At 48.9% G+C, this 19411-nt stretch overlaps 1 protein-coding gene across 5 annotated transcripts in view; it reads left to right on the forward strand.

Annotated features, from left to right (window-relative positions):
- Smarca4 (SWI/SNF related, matrix associated, actin dependent regulator of chromatin, subfamily a, member 4) overlaps nt 1-19211 on the forward strand; it is an 89129-nt gene extending 69918 nt beyond the window's left edge. For 2 of the 5 annotated variants that reach the window (XM_028763884.1, XM_028763882.1), the window contains 6 exons: nt 4045-4298; nt 15435-15543; nt 15656-15757; nt 16432-16564; nt 16661-16803; nt 18777-19211. In XM_028763884.1, coding sequence (XP_028619717.1) covers nt 4045-4298; nt 15435-15543; nt 15656-15757; nt 16432-16564; nt 16661-16803; nt 18777-18809 — 774 coding nt within the window. In that variant the 3' untranslated portion in view covers nt 18810-19211. Of the gene's footprint in view, nt 1-4035; nt 4299-15434; nt 15544-15655; nt 15758-16431; nt 16565-16660; nt 16804-18776 lie in introns of all 5 variants that reach the window. The other 3 variants (XM_028763883.1, XM_028763880.1, XM_028763881.1) reach the window with 3 other exon arrangements.
- Nucleotides 19212-19411: the final 200 nt, after the last annotated feature.

The following is a 19411-nucleotide window of genomic DNA, read 5'->3' on the forward strand; positions in this document are numbered from 1 at the left end:
CTCACTCTGTAGACCAGGCTAGCCTCGAACTCTCGAACTCAGAAATCTGCCTGCCTCTGCCTCCCAAGTGCTGGGATTAAAGGCGTGCGCCACCACCGCCCGGCAAGGTACAAAGATTTATCTCCATTTTCTATCTTGTTTTTCTTTATACTTCCTGGGGCGGTCTGCTGTTTCAGCCCTAGCTGGCCTGGTAGTTATATTCCCAAGGCTCTCTTCAAACTCCTGGTGATTTTCCTGCCTTAGTCTCCATGTGTTGGGACTATAGGTGTGCACCACCAGGCCTGGCTTTTGACTTCTGCTTTCAGAGTTTTGTAGTTTTATTTCTTTTAAAAAGAGAACACTTAGGGGCTGAAGAATTGGCTCAGTGATTAAGAGCACTTGTTGTTGCAAAGGACCTGGGTTCAATTTCTAGCAAATATAAAGGCTCGCTACCTTTGGTACCAGGCATACATGTGGTTCACAGATGTGTATGCAGCCAAAATACTCGTACACATAAAATAATAAAAATACACCTTTTTTTTTTTTTTTTTTTTTTTTTTTTTTTTTTTTTTTTTTTTTTTGGTTTTTCGAGACAGGGTTTCTCTGTATAGCCCTGGCTGTCCTGGAACTCACTCTGTAGACCAGGCTGGCCTCGAACTCAGAAATCCACCTGCCTCTGCCTCCCAAGTGCTCGGATTAAAGGCGTGCGCCACCACTGCCCGGCCAAATACACCATTTTTTAAAAAGATTACTTCGTAAGTGTCTCGGTATTTTTTTCCCTAGAGACTTCTTTTAGGTATGTAGGTGTTTTGCCTGCATGTATGTCTGTGTCTGTGGAGGCCAGGAGAGGGCATCAGACATCCTGAAACTGGAGTTAGAGATGGTTGTATGGGGAATAGAACCTAGGTCCTCTAGAAGAGCAGTGTGTGCTCTCAACCACTGAGCCTTCTCCCTGGCCCCTTTTGGTGTTAACTATTGGACATTAAACCCAAGGACATCCTGTCTCCTTATACCTCACACATACCAGGGCTAGGATGCATGCCACCATTGCTGGCTTTCATGTGGAGTACCACAGATCTAAACTCGGGTCCTCAGCTTGCATAACAGATGCTTTCCCGTTGAGCTATCTCCTAGCTCTCATACTCTTAGTTCATACATTAAGTTCTGTGATTTGTTTAGGGTTTCTATAGTATGAGAATGAGGTCTAATGTATGTGCTAATCCTGCTGTCCTGGCAGCATTTGGCGAAGAAAAATGTTTCTCACAGGGTGCATATCTTAAATTTCAATACATTTATAGTTACAAAGTCAGATATGGTGCCACATGCCTGTTACCCCTACTAGCATTTGGGAGGAAGAGGTAGGAGAATCAGAAATTCAAGGTTGCCTTGCTTCAAAAACTCCAGTTTACATTAATGAAACCTCTAAAACTGGTCCTCTACCATCCTGCTAGTGGGCATATGATTAGTGACACTCTTCAGGCTGGTTGCTCTGAGTGCCCAGATCTTCCAGCCCATCTGACTACTACTCAGGCCTGTATTCTCTTTCTGGGACTGCTTAAATAAAGAACTGTAATTGGGCCACTCAACGTAATTCTAGAACATTTGTGGAGAACCAGGACATTGAAGGCAATTTGCTGGCAGGGTCATGTTCCCTCAAGGGCCTGGGCAATACCCTTAGCTCTCGAAGCTTCTAGGGCTCCAACAGCTCTTAGCTAATGGCCACACACATCCCCAGACAGACAGATAGACACACACACACACACACACACACACACACACACACACAATCTCACAAGAGGCTGTAGGGCATGAGAAATGGCTCAGTGGTTAAGAGCATATCCTGCTCTTACAGGGGACTCAAGTTCAGTTGCCAGCACCCACATCAGGTGGCCCACAATCACCTCTGTTCCCAGCTCCAGGAGATCTGATTCCAACATGTCATTAAAAATTATAAAAAGAGAGCTGGACCTGTGTCCAGAATCCAATCAGTACTGCTCCCCACCAAAACAAAATCATCAACTGATTACTAGGACCTCATTTCTATATAAGGTCACCCACTTCCTGGAGCTCTGGGTAGATATGAATTTGGGGAACAGTTGCTCACTCCTGTGTGTTCAGTGAAGCCCCCCACAGTTTTGTCTCACCTGCTGCCACATGCCCTGGATGCTGCTCTCTTGATCCAGAAGATCTCTACCCTGCTTCAGCTTGAGCTTAGTTGTCCCTTTCTGGTGAGATTCGGCCAGACCATACTGTGTCGTGCGACTGTCTTGAGAGCCTTAGGTGTGAAACAGTGACCTGCTAGGTGTTTGGATCTCCTCCCCTGATCCCAAGCTCCCTTAGAGGAGTCTTTTAAGTTAACTCTTGTTATTTAGCATGTCCTTCTCCTCAGTACTTTTACCATGAGGAAACAGATTTAAGGAGAATCTGCTGACCGTCGCCTCTCACCTCTAGCACAATGGAAGGCTGTGGCCTATGCAGCTCGGGGGCCAGGGCCTTGGCAAGCCTGTGTGAGGTGTTGAGTCTTGTCCACAACACTGCAACAAGATGAGGCTTGATAAGTGGCTCAGTGATAAGGGCACTTCATGGTTCTTACAGAGGACCCAACTAGAGTGCCCAGTACCACAGCACAGCCACTGTTCACTCCAGCTCCACGGAGTCTCGTGAGTCCCTATTTTGGTCTCCATGTGGATGTCTCTCGCACAAAAGAGTAATATGAATTTTTTTTTAATATTTTCTTTTTCTTATTTTAATATTTTCTTTCTTTCAATGTGCATTGGTGTTTTGTATTTATATGTCTGTGTGAGGGTGTCAGGTCCTCTGGAATTGAGATTACAGACTGCTGGGAGCTGCCATGTAGATGCTAGGACTTGAACCCAGGTCTTCTGGAAGAGGAGCCAGTGCTCTTAAACTACTGAGCCATCGCCCCAGCCCCCATAAAATAAATCTTACACACACAGAAACACTTTAAAGTATCCAAGGACTGGTTGGAATTAAATTAATGCAGCTAGCTAATGCACTGAAATATTGAGCAGGCAGACAGGCTGTGCATCAGGACACTGCTAAGCTGGTACCTGAGACCTGAATCCCATCCTCAGCACCACACAGAGTGAGAGAAGGAAGACAGTGGCACTGTAGAGAAGGACAAGAATGGACATGATGGCACATGCCTTACCCAGAAGTGAGAACATTGAAGCAGGGGATCAGGTGTTCAAGACCTGCTTGAGCTACATGAAACCCTGACTCAAAACAAGTAACTAAGCAACAATAATACTAGTAGTAAAAGTGACAGGAGCTGTGTGTACATCCCAGGGCCCTGAGCTGTGAACTGCAGCTGCACAGCTGCACTGAGGAGCTGTGAACTGCAGCCGCACAGCTGCACTGAGGCTCACATATTGGCCTGAGTAAGGGTTCTGACAGAGTGATGGCTGCTGGCCACTGTGGGCACTTGATTCCACTGCTCTCCATTCTAACCATCAGCTAAAACAGCGTATCAGTTTCAAAGAGTAGATGGGGCACTAGTGAGGCAGCTCAGCAGGTAAAGGCTGTTACCACCATGTCTGACCTCAGTTCAGTCCCTAGGGGCCACATAATAGAACCAGTTTCCAAAGCTTGTCGTCCTCTGACCTCCATTTCCCCTGCCACAGGTGTTTTGTCCACACACACACACATACACACACACATGCGCGCGCGCGCGCGCGCACACACACACACACACACAATCCATGAATATAAATGAATTTTAGATGGTGACAGAGCCTAGATCAAGGTCTTCTGGGTGTCTGTGCTGATGTCGCTGGGCTTTGGCCTGGCCCGTTTATGATCCCATGTGGTCAGTCTTCTGATGGGCACTGGGGGGAGCATCAGTGTAAAGGAGCACCAGCCTTTCCTACCTTCAGGAAACAGTGGAGGTTCCCAGTAGATACTGTGCCCTAAGCCAGCCATGCTGGAAGGATGTCAGTATGGGGGCTTCCTCCCTCCCTAGCCGGGCCCCAGGAGTGTGCATCTCGGCCTCTCTGTTTCGACCTGGGTGCTGGCTGTCCTATTTTATCACTATTGACCCTGAAGGCTATCGAGGAGGGCACGCTGGAGGAGATCGAAGAGGAGGTCCGGCAGAAGAAATCCTCACGTAAGCGTAAGCGAGACAGCGAGGCCGGCTCCTCCACCCCGACCACCAGCACCCGCAGCCGTGACAAGGATGAGGAAAGCAAGAAGCAGAAGAAACGCGGGCGGCCACCTGCCGAGAAGCTGTCCCCAAACCCACCTAACCTCACCAAGAAGATGAAGAAGATCGTGGATGCTGTGATCAAGTACAAAGACAGGTAAGCTGAGGCAGTGGTGGAGGGAGGGGTTCCTGGGGTGCTGGTGAGGTGTAGAGAGCAGAGCCTGGCACACAGCCACACTGAAGGCCTGTTTGCTTGTGGGCTGAAGCAGGGATGCACACAAGTATCTTCCACCATAACAGGAAAAGAGCAGGTGGCAGACTAGAGAGGCACTAGGTGGTGTCAGCAAAGATGGTGTGTGCCAGTTGCTCTGTCTGCAGGAGCACACCCTGCAGTAGCAGCAGCAGACGCGACTGCTGGTATGGTGGTGCGTGCTGAGGTTGTGGCTGGGTAGTCGATGACTGCAGGCTCTGTTGTTCCTGCTGCGTGTCTGTAGTTCTTCCTCTCCCTCTGTCAGGGGTCATTGAGATGTTGACAGGTTTTGGATCTTGTCTTGTTCCATGCCAGGTTCCACTAACTCCTGGAGTGGAAGGTCTGGTGAGATTTGGCCACATGTGAGGCAGTGCATGTTTTCAGCTGTGGTGAAGCCAGCACCAGGCTGTGCTGCTTCTCTATGGGTGATGCTGTGTGGCTCCCACGCAGGCCTTGACTACCCTAAGGTGGGAAGCATGAAGCTTGGGGTTTGCTCATCTTTCCGTTGCTTGGTGTCTTAATTTTACCTTTCCAACACACACTGGCTGAGGCCTGTCCCTTAATGGAATTTTTTTTTTTTTTTTTTAAGATTTATTTATTTATTTTATTTATGAGTACACTGTAGCTGTCTTCAGACACACCAGAAGAGGGCATCGAATCTCATTACGGATGGTTGTGAGCCACCATGTGGTTGCTGGGATTTGAACTCAGGACCTCTGGAAGAGCAGTCAGTGCTCTTAACCGCTGAGCCATCTCTCCAGCTCCCTTAATGGAATTTTTATGGTGACAGTTTTCTGTGACTCAGTAAGCAAATTATGAAAGGGTTTTGTCATTCAAGAGAAAAAGAGTTATAGTAAGTTGTGAGTCTTCACACACACCTGGGCAGAGTCAGCAAGTGACACAGTTTAAAGGTGGTTATGGTACCTAAATCAGTGAATACAACTTGGATGGGAAGATAGCTCTGTGAACAAAGTTGCTTGCCACCAAGCCTGGTGGCCTGAAGTTGATCCCACCCACTTGGAGAGAACCAATTCCCACAGGTTGTTCTTTGACTCCACATGTCCGTTCTGGTACAGATTCCCCAGCTCATCTGAAAATGTAGTGGGAGTGGTTTAAAAACAAATGTCAACTCCAATTCACTGCCTTCACCTCTCAAGCAGATTCCACACAGAAATTAAATGGAGGACTACTGAGAGTAGCTTGTTTCTTTCTTTTCTTTCTTTTTTGTTTTAAACATTTATTTATTTGTTTATTTTATGTATATGAGTAAACCATTGCTCTCTTCAGACACACCAGAAGAGGGCATCAGACCACATTGCAGGTGATTGTGAGCCACCATGTGGTTGCTGAGAATTGAACTCAGGAACTCTGGAAGAGCAGTCAGTGCTCTTAACCACTGAGCCATCTCTCCAGCCCAAATGACTTGTTTCAATACCTGTTTTAGATACAGAGTTGTAAAAGTCCAATGAAAATAACTGGTCTCTGGCTTATTTGTTCTATTACATCTTTGTGTGTATGATTGTACACTTTCACATGCTTGCCTGTTCTACACTGTTGATATAAGGAAACGTAAAGTGAAGGAGACTTGAAGGTCAGAGGGAAGACAAGATGGCTCCTGAGGTTTTGGATAGCCACTTGAGAAGACAACCCTTGACCCTTCTTACGTATCATGAGCATCTTTTTCTTTGAAATAGATTATGGTTGTGAAACTCTGAAGGGTAAAGCAGTATTTTAAAAGAAACGACCAGCAAATACTGTCCGTCTTCCATTGTCCCTTCAGTGGGACGTAGAAGCCATCTTTTTTTTTTTTTTTTTTTTTTTGGTTTTTCGAGACAGGGTTTCTCTGAGTAGCCCTGGCTGTCCTGGAACTCACTCTGTAGACCAGGCTAGCCTCGAACTCTCGAACTCAGAAATCCGCCTGCCTCTGCCTCCCAAGTGCTGGGATTAAAGGCGTGCGCCACCACCGCCCGGCGAAGCCATCTATTATTAATGGCTGAGAAACTAGAATTGAGAAAAATCAGGTCGCCGCAGGATGATCCCCTTAGAGTAATGCAGATTCTTGACCTACTGTGAGACGGTGAGTTGATACACACAGGGGTAAGCGGCGTGAAGACATACCTCCTCAAAGGATTTCTTGGGGATCCAGTCACTGGCTTCTGGAATCGCAGGCAGTATTCACAAGTCAGGTCCAATGACCCTTAAGCTGTTTCAGGCTATGCTAGAGAGAATGTGGGGAAAATAACATTGTAGCATCAAACTTCAGTTTTGCTTCTTATTTTAGACAGGAGCTCACTGTGTAACCTTGGCAAACATCAAACTGTATTTTGTTCTTGTTTTGTTTTTAAATGTATGTGACTGGTTGCCTGCATGTATGTCTGTGCACCATGTGTGTGCCTCATGGCAGAGACCAGAAGAACGTATAGGATCCTCTAGAACTGGAGTTACAGGTGATTGTGAGCCACCATGTAGGTGCTGGGAATTTTGAACCTAGGTCTTCTGCCAAAGTACTCTGAACCATCAAATGAAATATTCAAGAAAAACATTTGGACCTTTTGAAGTTTTTTTGTTTTTTGGTTTTTTTAGATGTATTTATTATGTATATTGTCTTCTGCCTGTATATAGTCCTGCAGGCCAGAAGAGGGCACCAGATCACATCATAGATGGTAGTGAACCACCATGTGGTTGCTGGGGATTGAACTCAGGACCTCTGGAAGAGTAGCCAGTGCTCTTAACCTCGGAGCCATCTCTCCAGCCCCTCCCCTCAATTCCCTTTATTGTTTTTGAGGCAAACACTCGCTTTGTTTATAGCCTAAACTGGCCTCAACTTTAAGGCAATCCAAGTGCCTCAGCCTTCTGAGCATTGGGGTTACAGATTGGGATCTTTTCAGATTGCTTCCTAAAGCCCTCTACTCAGATATGCAGCAAGCCAAGTTAAAGATGGAACCTGAAGGACCTGAATTACCACCGTGCTTCTCTCCTCTCCAGCCACACCCCACAGAGTTTCTCTGCATAGTCCTAGCTGTCCTGGAGCTCACTCTGTAGACCAGGCCGGCCTGGAACTCACAGAGATCTATAAGGGTCCTGGCTACCCAGCTACTTGTAGCCGAGCTGCTCTCCCTGTGGTCTAAGTCTTCCGTCCATGTTAGAGAACTGCTAGACCAAGAGTAAAGCTGTGCCTGGCACGTGTAGGCCTGAGCACCATCCCCAACTGTCACAACCAGCCAAAGGTTGGTTAGAGAAATGAGGTGGGAAACAGGTTTTACTTTGAAATCAAAACATGGATGAAAATTAAGAATGGACTCAGGAGTTGGGATATAACTTGTCCTGGACTGTGGAAAAACAAGGGCACCGAGCAGAACCTTTCAAGTGCTTAGGGACAGCCTTCTGAGCACTAGACGGCACCATCATGGCCAACTGGTCCAAAGTAACAACTGCCTTGGACCCCTCAGCTGTCCCCAGGCTGCAGACCTCCCAGAGCCCATGCTGCTCTGTGCTGAGGTCATGGTGACTTCAGGTTGTACGCTGTGGGTTGTAGGACAAAGGGGGTGGTGTGTGTACTTGACATTCCAAGGTAGCAGACACACTGCCAGGCTGAGCAGATCTGGCTCCATCTTCTCTTTTCTGGAAAATTGAAAGTTGTAAATTTTACAATTATGCTCTATCCCTGTGCCTCATTTTTATAATGGAGAACAACACTGAGAGTTCAGGCCACTGAGTGGGGTGAAGTTTCAGGCCCAGAAATAAACCAGGGATTATAGCACTGGCTAGGCCTTCTCAGCAGGCCACACTATCTTCTTCCAGCCCCTGCTCAGTGTACAGAGAGAGGCAGTGCTAGGGGAAGGGAGAAGATGCTTGCTGACAAGCTGTGGATCTTTGCCTGAGGTACTTCTACAATTAAATCTGTTCTCCCAAGTAGAGGACCTGTGCTACAGTCCTCAGGGAAGATGGGGCAGATTAGCCCCCAGGCTTTTCACTTTCTCAACCTTTGAATGACATCTGGGCTTGTTGCCTGGTGGTTCCAGGTCTGTGGCCAAAACCATCTGCTTAGTACCTGGCCCAGAAGCTGCCAGCAGACTTTGGCTAGAGTAAGGCCAAGTGAGCCGCAGGCCAGGCCACAGGCAGAGCTTACTCTATAACTCAGTTGGGGCAGCCTTGCCCTATTCCTTGTCTAGCCACCTAAGGCTCTGAGCTCACCTTAGAATCTACTTGATAAAGCTCTACCTGTTCTGGTTAAAAGACAGATTTCATCTTGGGCTTCATGCCCTGGGTCAAACGGTTAACACCAAGGAAAGCAGGCAGCAGATAATGAGACCAGTGATGAGTCCACAGCTCACAGGCAGACAGGCAGGACTGATAGGGGTGCTGCATGGGAGTCTGGAGTGCTGGATCCTTGGCCTCCTGTTCTCTGTCCCCCTGGAGTCAGCAGCACCCTGTGTCCCTGGGAAGGCCTTCCATTCAACAAAGCTTCCAAGTCCCATTTACTAAGCCTCTCTGCATGTGGTGTGTAAGCCACCCTTCTGAGGTATGAGCTCCACATCCGGTTACCCCAAACCCCCCATCCCATTTGTTCTACTAGACCAAAATACCCATTGGCTCCCAGGTTCCCGATGGCCTCAAAAAGAAGATTAAGGTGTCCTTTGACACTGAGGTTGCTACAGATGGATTGCTGACAAATTCAGCCTAGGCTATGGCCAACCAGTGTTGCAGACAGACCTTGAGCCTCCCCCAGCTACCTCTAGCCTCAGTCGGCTTCTGTCCCATCTGCATCTACTCCCTAGCCCTCAGATGATATCTTGTCATTGCTGTGGACCTGTAGTCACATGTTCCATTTTCAGCCTGACTTCCACTAGTGTCACATTCACAATCTCTTCACCAAATGGAGTTGTTGGAAATTGTGTCCCTTACAGTACTGGGCTCCACAGAAGGTCTTCTAGGCTTCCTAAACCTTAGGCTCAGATTCCATTGTTGACCAACATGAGATCATAATAAGAATTTTTGTTTCCAGGACTGATCTGTGCATCTTGATGCCAGAATGTTTGCCTAGTTTATAAAAGACCCTGGGTTACATTCCAGCATCATGGAAGTGCACTCCCATAGCCCCCAGCATCCAGGAAGTGGATGCAGAGGCATCAGAAGTGAATTCAAGACTAGTCTGGGACACATGAGATTCTGTCTTTTAAAAATTTGATTTGGTGGTGGTTCGTGCCTTTCATCCCAGCACTCAGGAGGCAGGAGTAGTAGATGGATCTCTTGAATTTGGGGGCAGCCTGGTCTACAGAGAGAGAGTTCCAGGGCAACCAGGACCACACAGAGAAACCCTGTCCTCAAAATAAGAAAAGAACAAACTTTGACAGTAGCTATTTCTAAATAGCTGAGTTGGTGTGGAGGAAGGCCCTGTCCATGTGAAGGGCCCCACCCAGGCTACTGACTCCCAAGGGAGCTTGTAAACCAATTCAGGGACTTCCCTGGTGGGGCCTCAGTAATTGAACCCTGGTCCTTTGCTGTAGTGATGAAATAGGACAGGAGTGAAGTAAAGGCAGTCTCTGTTCTAGGAGATGGCATGAGGAAGCAGCAGTGGCTGTGTCCCCAACTATCGCCCCTACAATATTGTCTGTGGCTAAAGCAGTGAACCCCAACCAGGAAGCCATGGCCATGCTCACTCCTGTGTCCAGGTTAATAGCAAGGTTCTCTGAGCTTGGTCATACCATCCAGGCCTCAGTTCTCAGAGCTCATCCACAGAGACACGGGTAGGCACACAGTGTCTACAGGGAGCTCTACAGTAGATCTTCCTTGTTATAAATTGGTTTGCAAGGGACAGTGCAGGCCCCTCAGCTGCCTGTGTCCATTTTTGTTCCTTTCATCAGACTTTGTTCACATGCCAGTAAGTTGTAAACAGCAGTGCATAGTGTGTGACCTGAGGCCTGCTGTCTGTGAGGAGACAGACAGGCCCACAGGGTGGGAATGCTGACAACTGGAGAGAACATCTTGTCGGGTGACCAGTTGTGACTTGGTGATATGAGGAGTGTTGGGGACGTTCTCAGAGTACACATATCTCTGTGCAGTGCTCCTTCAACAGGGCAGTAAGACCCTGTATAAGACAAGATCTGGTCACCCAGAACACCATGAAGAGAAGGAAATGAGCCACACAGCAAAGAGTTTGCAATAAGTGTGTCAGTCAAATAACCCCTCCCCCAGTGCATGAGCAAAGCCAGGTTCTGACCATGACTGGGAAAGGTTGTAGGGTGCTAGGAGGTGCTAGCCTTTATGATGGGGCTCAGCTTCACTGTGCACCCAGAAAACATGGATCATACCATACATGCCAGGTTGTAGCCTCTGCAAAATAGCTAAGAAGAGCCGCAGTGGGTACCATAGCCCCCAGCCATCCATCTGCTGCCAACTTAATGCCTGGGTGACCATCCCTTGACCAAGGGCTTTCCTATTATGTGTCATCCTCATGTTATCTCTGTTGCTCTGATAAAATATCCTGAAGATACAGCTTGAGAGAGAAGGGTTTTTAGCTAATAGTCCCAGGTTGCAGTTCACCAGAGCCGCAAAGTCACTTTGAGAACTCCTGGCAACTAGCCACAACACACCCAGTCAGCAGCAGGGTGTGAATGAGCGAATGCTCACAGCCATCACAGTGTTGCAGGGAGCCAGGCCCTAAACCTAAGTGTCCATGGCTGCTGGCTTTTTGTTCTTTCAAGATAGGGTTTCTTTATGTGGCCCTGACTGTCCTAAAACTCTCACAGTAGACCAGGCTGGTCTCAAACTGAGAGATTTGCTTGCCTCTGCTTCCAAAGTGCTGGGATTAAAGGCGTGCGCCACCACTCGCTGGCAGTTTGTTTGGGTTGTTTTGTTTGTTTGTTTTTGAGACAAGCTTTCACTATGATGTAGACTAGGCTGGCCTCGAACTCAGAGTTGCCTGCCTCTGCTTCCCAAGTGCTGGGATTAATTGGGACCAGTTGGCCTCAGTTGCTGACACAGTCAGTAGCAGGACATGTCACCTGTGAAGCTACGTCAATGGAAGAAGGCTAGCTAGACCTGGACAGGCCTCTGAGCCCTTAAAGAGACCAAGCTCAGCAAATCCCATTACGCAGAGACACTCCAGGACGCAAGGATGATAGGTTATAGGTAGGGTATAGCTCTGTGGCTGAGGATTGGTTTATATGTGTAAGGCTGGTTCGGGACCAACATCACAAGACATGTGGGCAGAGCTTGGAGCACTCTGGGCCAGCGGTCTCAGGGCGGTTACATTTGAATGAAGGTACAGTAGTTGTATGGTAGGCTTTGCTGGAGAGTGGTGCTCAGTGCTGATGTCATTGGACAGGCTTGAAGAGCTTGGGAGGCTATTGAAGTGTGTGACAGGCTATGGTGTGTTCACCTCTCCCTGGGTGACGATTGGCAGATAGACGGGCCTGAGGACTGGGAGGAACCAGTGCAGTAGTACATCATAGTGTGAAAGTTTAGCCCCAGAGTATGGTGGCACTGACTGTCCCAGAGCTCCTTACGGTCTCAGCACCTTAACTGAGTGTGGCTTAACTTTCTCAAAGCAGACTTTTCTATCCAAACACAGCTGTCAGCAGCAGCCTTCACTGCTTATCACAGGAGGGAAGGTTTGAGCTTGTGCCGGGTACCATGTGATAGCACTGACATGAACGGCCCAGCATGCACTGTCAGAGTGTGAGCTCCAGCTGCTGCTGTGGAACTTTCTAGAAGAAATGGGCTTCATGGGCAGAGAGAGTTCTGTGATTTTTGAGGCCACCCTGGGCCACATAGTGAGTTACAAGCTTGACAGGGATACGTAGAGGAAAGGATCCTGTCTCAGAAACAAAAATAAAATTTTTAGAAGACCCAGAACTCAGTCAGCATTGCTCCTGTGTACAGCCCAAGACTCCGGGATCAGATTGAAGATAGATGGCAATAAATGTCAGGTTGACAGCACAACCTGATCTACAGAGTGAGATCCAGAGCAGCCAGGCTTACGCTGAGAAAAAAAAAAAAACAACAACAACAGGAGCTGGGGAAGAAAAAGTTTACCTTACCTCATAGTTCAGGGACTGTCCTTGAAGAGAGGAAAGTCAAGACAGGAACTAGTCCTGTCCCATCCACAGTCAAGAACAGAGAGTAGTGACTGTGTACAAGTCCTCTGTTCAGCTGACCTTCTCCACTCCTGCTCAGGCCAGGGCTCTAGCTCAGGGGATGAGGCTTGCCCATCTTAGGCTGAGATTTCCCGTGTCAGCATGCCCATGGGTCAGCATTTAAACTGCCCAACATCCTGAGAAACTTGAGACAGAGTGGGACTGAACAGAGCTGAGAGGAAAAGGAGATACTTGGAAATACTCAGGGCTCTTTCTTCTGCATGAGTTGCCTGAGTTTAAGGGCTTTGCATAGATCTTAAGCCTGTTACGTTGGGGACATCTTGTTATTGAGGCAGGGCTTGCTGAGCTGTCCAAGCTATCCTTGAACTCCTGGGTGGGCCCCACCAACTTGGGAAGTCCTGTTCGTGCCAGTGCCAACTGTCTGCAGTTAGTGGGAACCAGTTCTTGCCAAGGCTCAGGGTTTAAGAGATTGTTGCTGCAATCAGGAGGACCTACGTGGAAGATTCCACAGCAGGAGCTACTTTGGGGAGACCTGGCCAGTGCTCTTCAGTAGAAAGTTCCCACAGCAGGCACATGCATTGGCTGGAAGCCTGGAGACAAGCAGTGGGTCTGTCTCGGCTGGAAGGGCTGTGCCATGGCCTCCTGGAGGCCCATACACAGGACTAGTATCGAAGATGTAGCCCTAAAGTGGACAGAGGACACTGGTTCCTGTATGCAGGCCAGGCATGTCCACATGCTCCTGTGCTGGATAGAGCAGGCAAAGAGGGGCAAGGCTGGAACTTCTCAAGAACATTTGCTTTCTCCTCAGAGCGATAGTTAGTAGCGGAGTGTACGCTGATGTTGTGCAATGGCAGCTGCTCTGAGGGTGTGTGCCAGGCAGGAACAGAGCTTCCTGTATGCAAGGGACTCTCATGTCTACATCAGGGCATTGGGACCTCCATAAACTGAGATGAGTACAGTACACTTGGCCGGCCTGTTCCTGATGGCTTCAGGAGTCAGAGCCTCCATGACAAGCCTGCAAAACTCTTATGTCACAGTTTCCAGAATCAAGACCCATCCAGGTGTATTGCGAGGATACCAGGATGAGGCCTGGTGAATGGCCTGCTAAGTCATTTTGATTTTTTTTTCCTTTCTTTGTGGTGCTAGGATGGAACCCAGGGTCTTGGGCTTGTTAGGCAAACACTCTACTAATGAGTTCCATCAGGTCCAGCCATTTAGAATTTTCCCTGAAAATGTATATATACTTTTCTATATTTTGATCATATTCACTGCCTACTTCTCACACTAACTCATTGTCTACCTCCACTCCTAACTTTCTTTTTCCATTTTCTTTTTCTTTTACAATCCACCAAGACCATTTTGTGCTACCCATAGACCAATAGGTATGGAATCCACTGGAACATGGCATTTGGTTGGTTGGGTTTTTGAGATAGATGTCACTATATAGCTATATAGCGCTGGCTGGCTGGCTTGAAACTGGCTATGTAGACCAGGCTAGCCTCAAAACTCACAGAAATCCTTCTGCTTCTGCCTCTTTAGCATTAAAAGTAAGGGTGTACACCACCACCTCAGCCTATTTTGAGTTTAGGGAAATATTTTGTTCTGTTTCTGTGGTTGTTTTGGTTTTAGGGGACAGGCTTTGGATAGCTCTGGGTGTTCTAGAACTGACTGTAGACTAGGCTGACCTCAAACTCAGAGATCCAGCTCAGCTGTCTCTGCCTCCCAAGTGCTGGGATTAAAATGTGTGCCACCATTGCCTGGATGATTTTAGGATCTTAAAGAACAGAAAGAATGAAGGTCAAGGTCATTCTTGACTCAAAGCAAGTTGGAGTCCAGCCTGGGCTACGTGAGAACAGATAATAATCAGGAATGCAAAGGACGCTAGTGAAGTGGCAGTAGAGCTCGGTGCCACAAGGCCCCCTCTGGCCTACAGATCCCAGCCTCTTGCCCCAGTGGGCATGGCTTCCCCTACCCCACTCACTGGCTTATGCTGCCATTTGGGCACTTTGAGGGGCTGGGCAGTTGTAGGTCAGGTGATTGACCAGGGGACAGGTACATCCTGGACCCTGGCACCAGCCACTCTGAGAGCCTAGGAAGCCTGGTTTGCTTGCTCTGCTGGTAGGTGTGGCTTCACCTGCTCCTTAGGTGCAAAGCCTGCTTACCCACAGGGGCCACTAAGGTGAGTACTGCAGGACCGGGGCCAGCACAGCTGCCAGGATAGCCCCGCCCACATTCTATCCTTGTAGGAAGTAGACACAGTTGTGTTCATTCTCTTCCATATGGGTCTATGCCGAATGCTCTGGCTCCGTGCCACCTGCAGGACAGTTGCCCATGCGGATTGCGACCTCAGGAGGGTGCCTGTCCTGCTCTTCATGTTCAAGCAAGTGCAGTTAGCACAAAATAGGAAGTAGAAACAAAGAAAAAAAAGTTGGATGAGATGGGTCTGGTGGTCACCCTTTTATCCTAGCACTTAGGAGACAGAGGCAGAGGCAGGTGACTCTCTGTGAGCTTAAGGCCAGCCTGATCTACAGGGTGAAGCTCTGTTGATGGGAAGGAGAGTGGCCTGGATGTGTGTGCCCTCCTGAGGGTGGCAGTGTGACACTCCTTCCAGAGCTGGACTTAGAGATGTCCCTAGACTTCACAGACATGCTGCCAGTGGTCGTTATCTACCAGGTATGTACTAGCCGTTAAAAGACCTCAAACACTTAAGTAACTCCCAGAGTACACATACAGGAGTGCTCACCTTCAGTCCCAGCAGTTGGACGGAAACAGGCTGAGCTCTTGAGTTTGAGTCCAGTCTGTTCTGCATAGGGGAGACACTTTTTCAAAAAGATTAAAGAACTACTGGGTCTTTAAATTCTAATCCTCTGTCCTTGTGTGGTGGCACAATGTCTGGGCTGATGGCCTCGTGCCCGGGAGTGACACACACCATATCACCTTGCAGCAGCAGTGGACGTCAGCTCAGTGAGGTGTTCATCCAGCTCCCCTCACGCAAGGAGCTTCCTGAGTACTACGAGCTCATCCGAAAACCTGTGGACTTCAAGAAGATCAAGGTGCGCGGGGGTCGAGGATCGGGGGCTGTGGGAGGACGGCCAGGTCAGAGTGACAACATGGGCAGGCAGGAGGTCATGGTGCCCAGAGTTAGGCCTCCCTCCATCCCCACAGGAACGCATCCGAAACCACAAGTACCGCAGCCTCAATGACCTGGAGAAGGACGTGATGCTGCTGTGCCAGAACGCGCAGACGTTCAACCTCGAGGGTTCCTTGGTGAGCACCCGCATGACGGATGACCATGCCATCTGCCCTTCATCCCTCTGCCACCAGTGGGATTTTGTTTGTTTAACTTGGACAGTTTGGGCTGCTCCACTATTGCTGATAGCAATGTCCCCTTCCCTAGTAGTATAACACCTACCAGCCAGGGTGTCTGTGCACTACACGTGGGACTGGTGCCTACAGGGGCAGAAGAGGGAATTGGATCCAGTGCAGTGTTACAAGTAGTTGTGAACCAAAGAGTGGGTACTGGGACTAGAGCCTGGGGCCTCCGTTGCAGTTTTGTCTTTAGTTCTGTATAACGCTCTTGGAATGCACCCTGTATGGACTAGGTGTCCTTTTCTGGGACTAAGTGGCTGGCAGTGGTCCCCATCCAGAATCTGGCAGAGTCCTCTCACGTCTGGGAGGGGTGGCTTCCAAGAGATGGGTTTTGCTTTGTTAGGTCAAGGAAACACCACACCCACAAGATTTCATGTTTTTAACACTCTTTGTCTTTGTAGACATCAGGCCCTGAAAATAGGCTCAATAAGGGAGGAACTGGCCAGCACACAGACCTCCCAGTCCCGTTCCCCCTTTCAGGGCGTTTTTGTCATCCAGGGAAGGGTTGTAGGGTGGCCTTGCAGAGCAGCAGGGCTCCAGTAGAAAGTCACACAGGCCCTGTGTTCTTGCAGATCTATGAGGACTCCATTGTCCTGCAGTCTGTCTTCACCAGTGTGCGGCAGAAAATTGAGAAGGAGGACGACAGTGAAGGCGAGGAAAGCGAGGAGGAGGAGGAGGGCGAGGAGGAAGGCTCAGAGTCTGAGTGTGAGTAAGGGAAAGGGCAGACACTGCAACAGCTCGCCACTGACTGCCGGCCATCGGGTGCCTTACTTAACAGTTTGCGTCCTTGCTGCCCCGCAGCCCGCTCCGTCAAGGTAAAGATCAAGCTGGGCCGCAAGGAGAAGGCCCAGGACCGACTCAAGGGGGGTCGGAGGCGGCCAAGCCGGGGATCCCGAGCCAAGCCGGTCGTGAGTGACGATGACAGTGAGGAGGAGCAGGAGGAGGTAAGCATGCTGCAGCCATCCTTGCCCCAGCCAGTCCCACGTCAAGGCCACTCTGAAGACGGATAAACCGAGGTTCAGCATTATGTAACCTAGCCTGTTGACATACAGTCTCTGGAGCGGGCGGCTTTGGGTTCCTAGTGCACCCTGCAGAGCAGCTAGGTAGGACAGAACTGGTCTGTGTCTGAGGAAAACGGGGCCACCAGACAGGTACCTTCACACTGGAAGCCTTCCTGCCTATACGTTGCCATGGGACACAGGCTGGGTTCTCAGGCCTCTGCTCTGGCTTTTATGGGATAGTTTCCACAAAAGACCAGTGACTTAAAGAGGACTGCAGAAATGGCTTAGGGCTTAATGGCACTGGCTGCTCTTCCAGAGAACTCAGGTTCAATTCCCAGCAACCATGTAGAGACTCACGGCCATCTATAATTCCAGTTCCAGGAATCCAGTACCCTCTTAAGTCTTCTGTGTGCACCAGACACACATGATACACAAACATATATGCAGGCAAAACACTCATACACATAAAAATAATTTCACAAAGATGGTAGGGGATAGAGAGATGGCTCAGTCCTTAAGAGCATTATTGCTGCTGGGCGGTGGTGGCGCACACCTTTAATCTCAGCACCTGGGAGGCAGAGGCAGGCAGATTTCTGAGTTTGAGGCCAGCCTAGTCTACCGAGTGAGTTCCAGGACAGCCAGAACTACACAGAGAAACCCTGTCTCGAAAAACCAAAAAAAAAAAAAAGCATTACTGCTTTTGTGGGAGACCAGAGTTGGGTTCCCAGTGCTCACGTGGGTGGCTCACACCTGCCTGTAACTCAAGCACCAGGACAGCCCAGGCTCCAACCTCCACAGCACTGTATGCACATGCTCATCCCCACACGTGGACACACGTCCATATACTACCTATAGGACTACAAGTAAGCGGGTGTGATGGTGCATACCTTCATTCACAGCAGTCAAGAGCGGAGGAGGCGGCTCTCTGAGTTTTAGGCCATCCTGGTACACATAGCAAGTTCTAGGACAGCCTGGGCTATATACAGACCCTAATTTTTTTCTTAAAGGGCTTTCTTGTTTATTTATTTTGGGATTTTTTTCTTTCCTTTTTTAAAAAATATTAATATTTTTTAAAATATTATTTTAAAATATTTAATGTATATGAGTACACTGTAACTGTCTTTCAGACACACCAGAAGGCATCGGATTCCATTAGAGTTAGTTGTGAGCCACCATGTGGTTACTGGAATTGAACTCATGACATCTGAAGGAGCAGTCAGTGCTCTTAACTGCTGAGCCATTTCTCCACCCCCACCTTTTTTGTTGTTTTAACTGTTGTTTTGTATGTAGATATTTTGCCTGTATATATGGATGTGTGCCTGATGATCAAGGAGGCTAGAAGAGAGCATTGGATCCTCTGGAACTAGACTTCCAGGGTGTTGTGAGCCACTATGGATTCTCAGGGATGAACTCGTGTCCTCTGTAAGAGCAGCCAGTTCTCTTAGTTACTGAGCCATCTCGACAGCCCTAAAAATAACTCTTAATAAAATAATGGCTGGAGGCATAGTAGTAAACACTCATGATGCCAGGATTTGGGAGGTAGAGGCAGGACGTTCATGACCATCCTTGGTTGTCTAGCAAGTTTGAGGCAGTCTGAGTTCTGTTGGACAAATACCAAAATGGCAGCCAGAAGACATGTTCATACTCAAGAACAGCTATAGTGAGCCGGCTGCTTCTTGTGGGGTTCCATGGTGGCCTGAACTTCACCCCCAAGCCCGTTTCTCCCATGCAGCAGGCCCAGTGGTAACAAGGCTGCCACGGTGCAGGGCAGGGTCCAAGTGTTGATGCAGTTTTCTTTTCTGCACCTTAAGATCGTTTATCCCCTAAGATCCAAGGCCTTCCGCAGCATTGAAACCACCGTGGGACTGCGAGAATGCCTAGCAGCAGCCTACTCATAACTACTCCTGTTCTTTCAGGACCGCTCAGGAAGTGGCAGTGAGGAAGACTGAACCAGACATTCCTGCGTCCTGACCCTGAGGCGCTCGTCCCAGCCGAGATGGAGTAGCCCTTAGCAGTGATGGGTAGCACCAGATGTAGTTTTGAACTTGGAGAACTGTACACATGCAATCTTTCACATGTTTAGGCAGAGAAGTATAGGCCTGTCTGTCGGCCCTGGCCTGGCCTCGAGTCTCTACCAGCATTAACTGTCTAGAGAGGGGACCTCCTGGGCGTACCATCCACCTCCCCAGGCCCCGTCACTGTAGCTCAGCGTGGATGCATGCGCGTGCCGTCCACTCCTTGTACTGTATCTTACTGGACAGGGCCGACTCTCCGGGAGGCTCACAGGCCCCGCGGGTATGTGTCAGTGTCACTGGAGTCAGACAGTAATAAATTAAACCAATGACAAACCACCACTGGCTCCCTAGACTCCTTCTGTCAGCAGTAGGGCCTGGGGCCACAGCGAAGAAAGACCTTACGAACTGTGTCTAGCTTACGGGCAAAGTAGTGGCCTTGCCAGGGGTACCGGCTGGGGTTTGCATCCCCAGCACCCACACATCCCGAGCAAGCCAAGTCAGTGAGCTGTGGATTGAAGTGAGAGCCTCCTCTTCAG

This window comes from Grammomys surdaster, unplaced genomic scaffold (genome assembly GCF_004785775.1).
Source record: "Grammomys surdaster isolate TR1022 unplaced genomic scaffold, NIH_TR_1.0 140, whole genome shotgun sequence".
Taxonomy (NCBI): Eukaryota; Metazoa; Chordata; class Mammalia; order Rodentia; family Muridae; genus Grammomys; species Grammomys surdaster.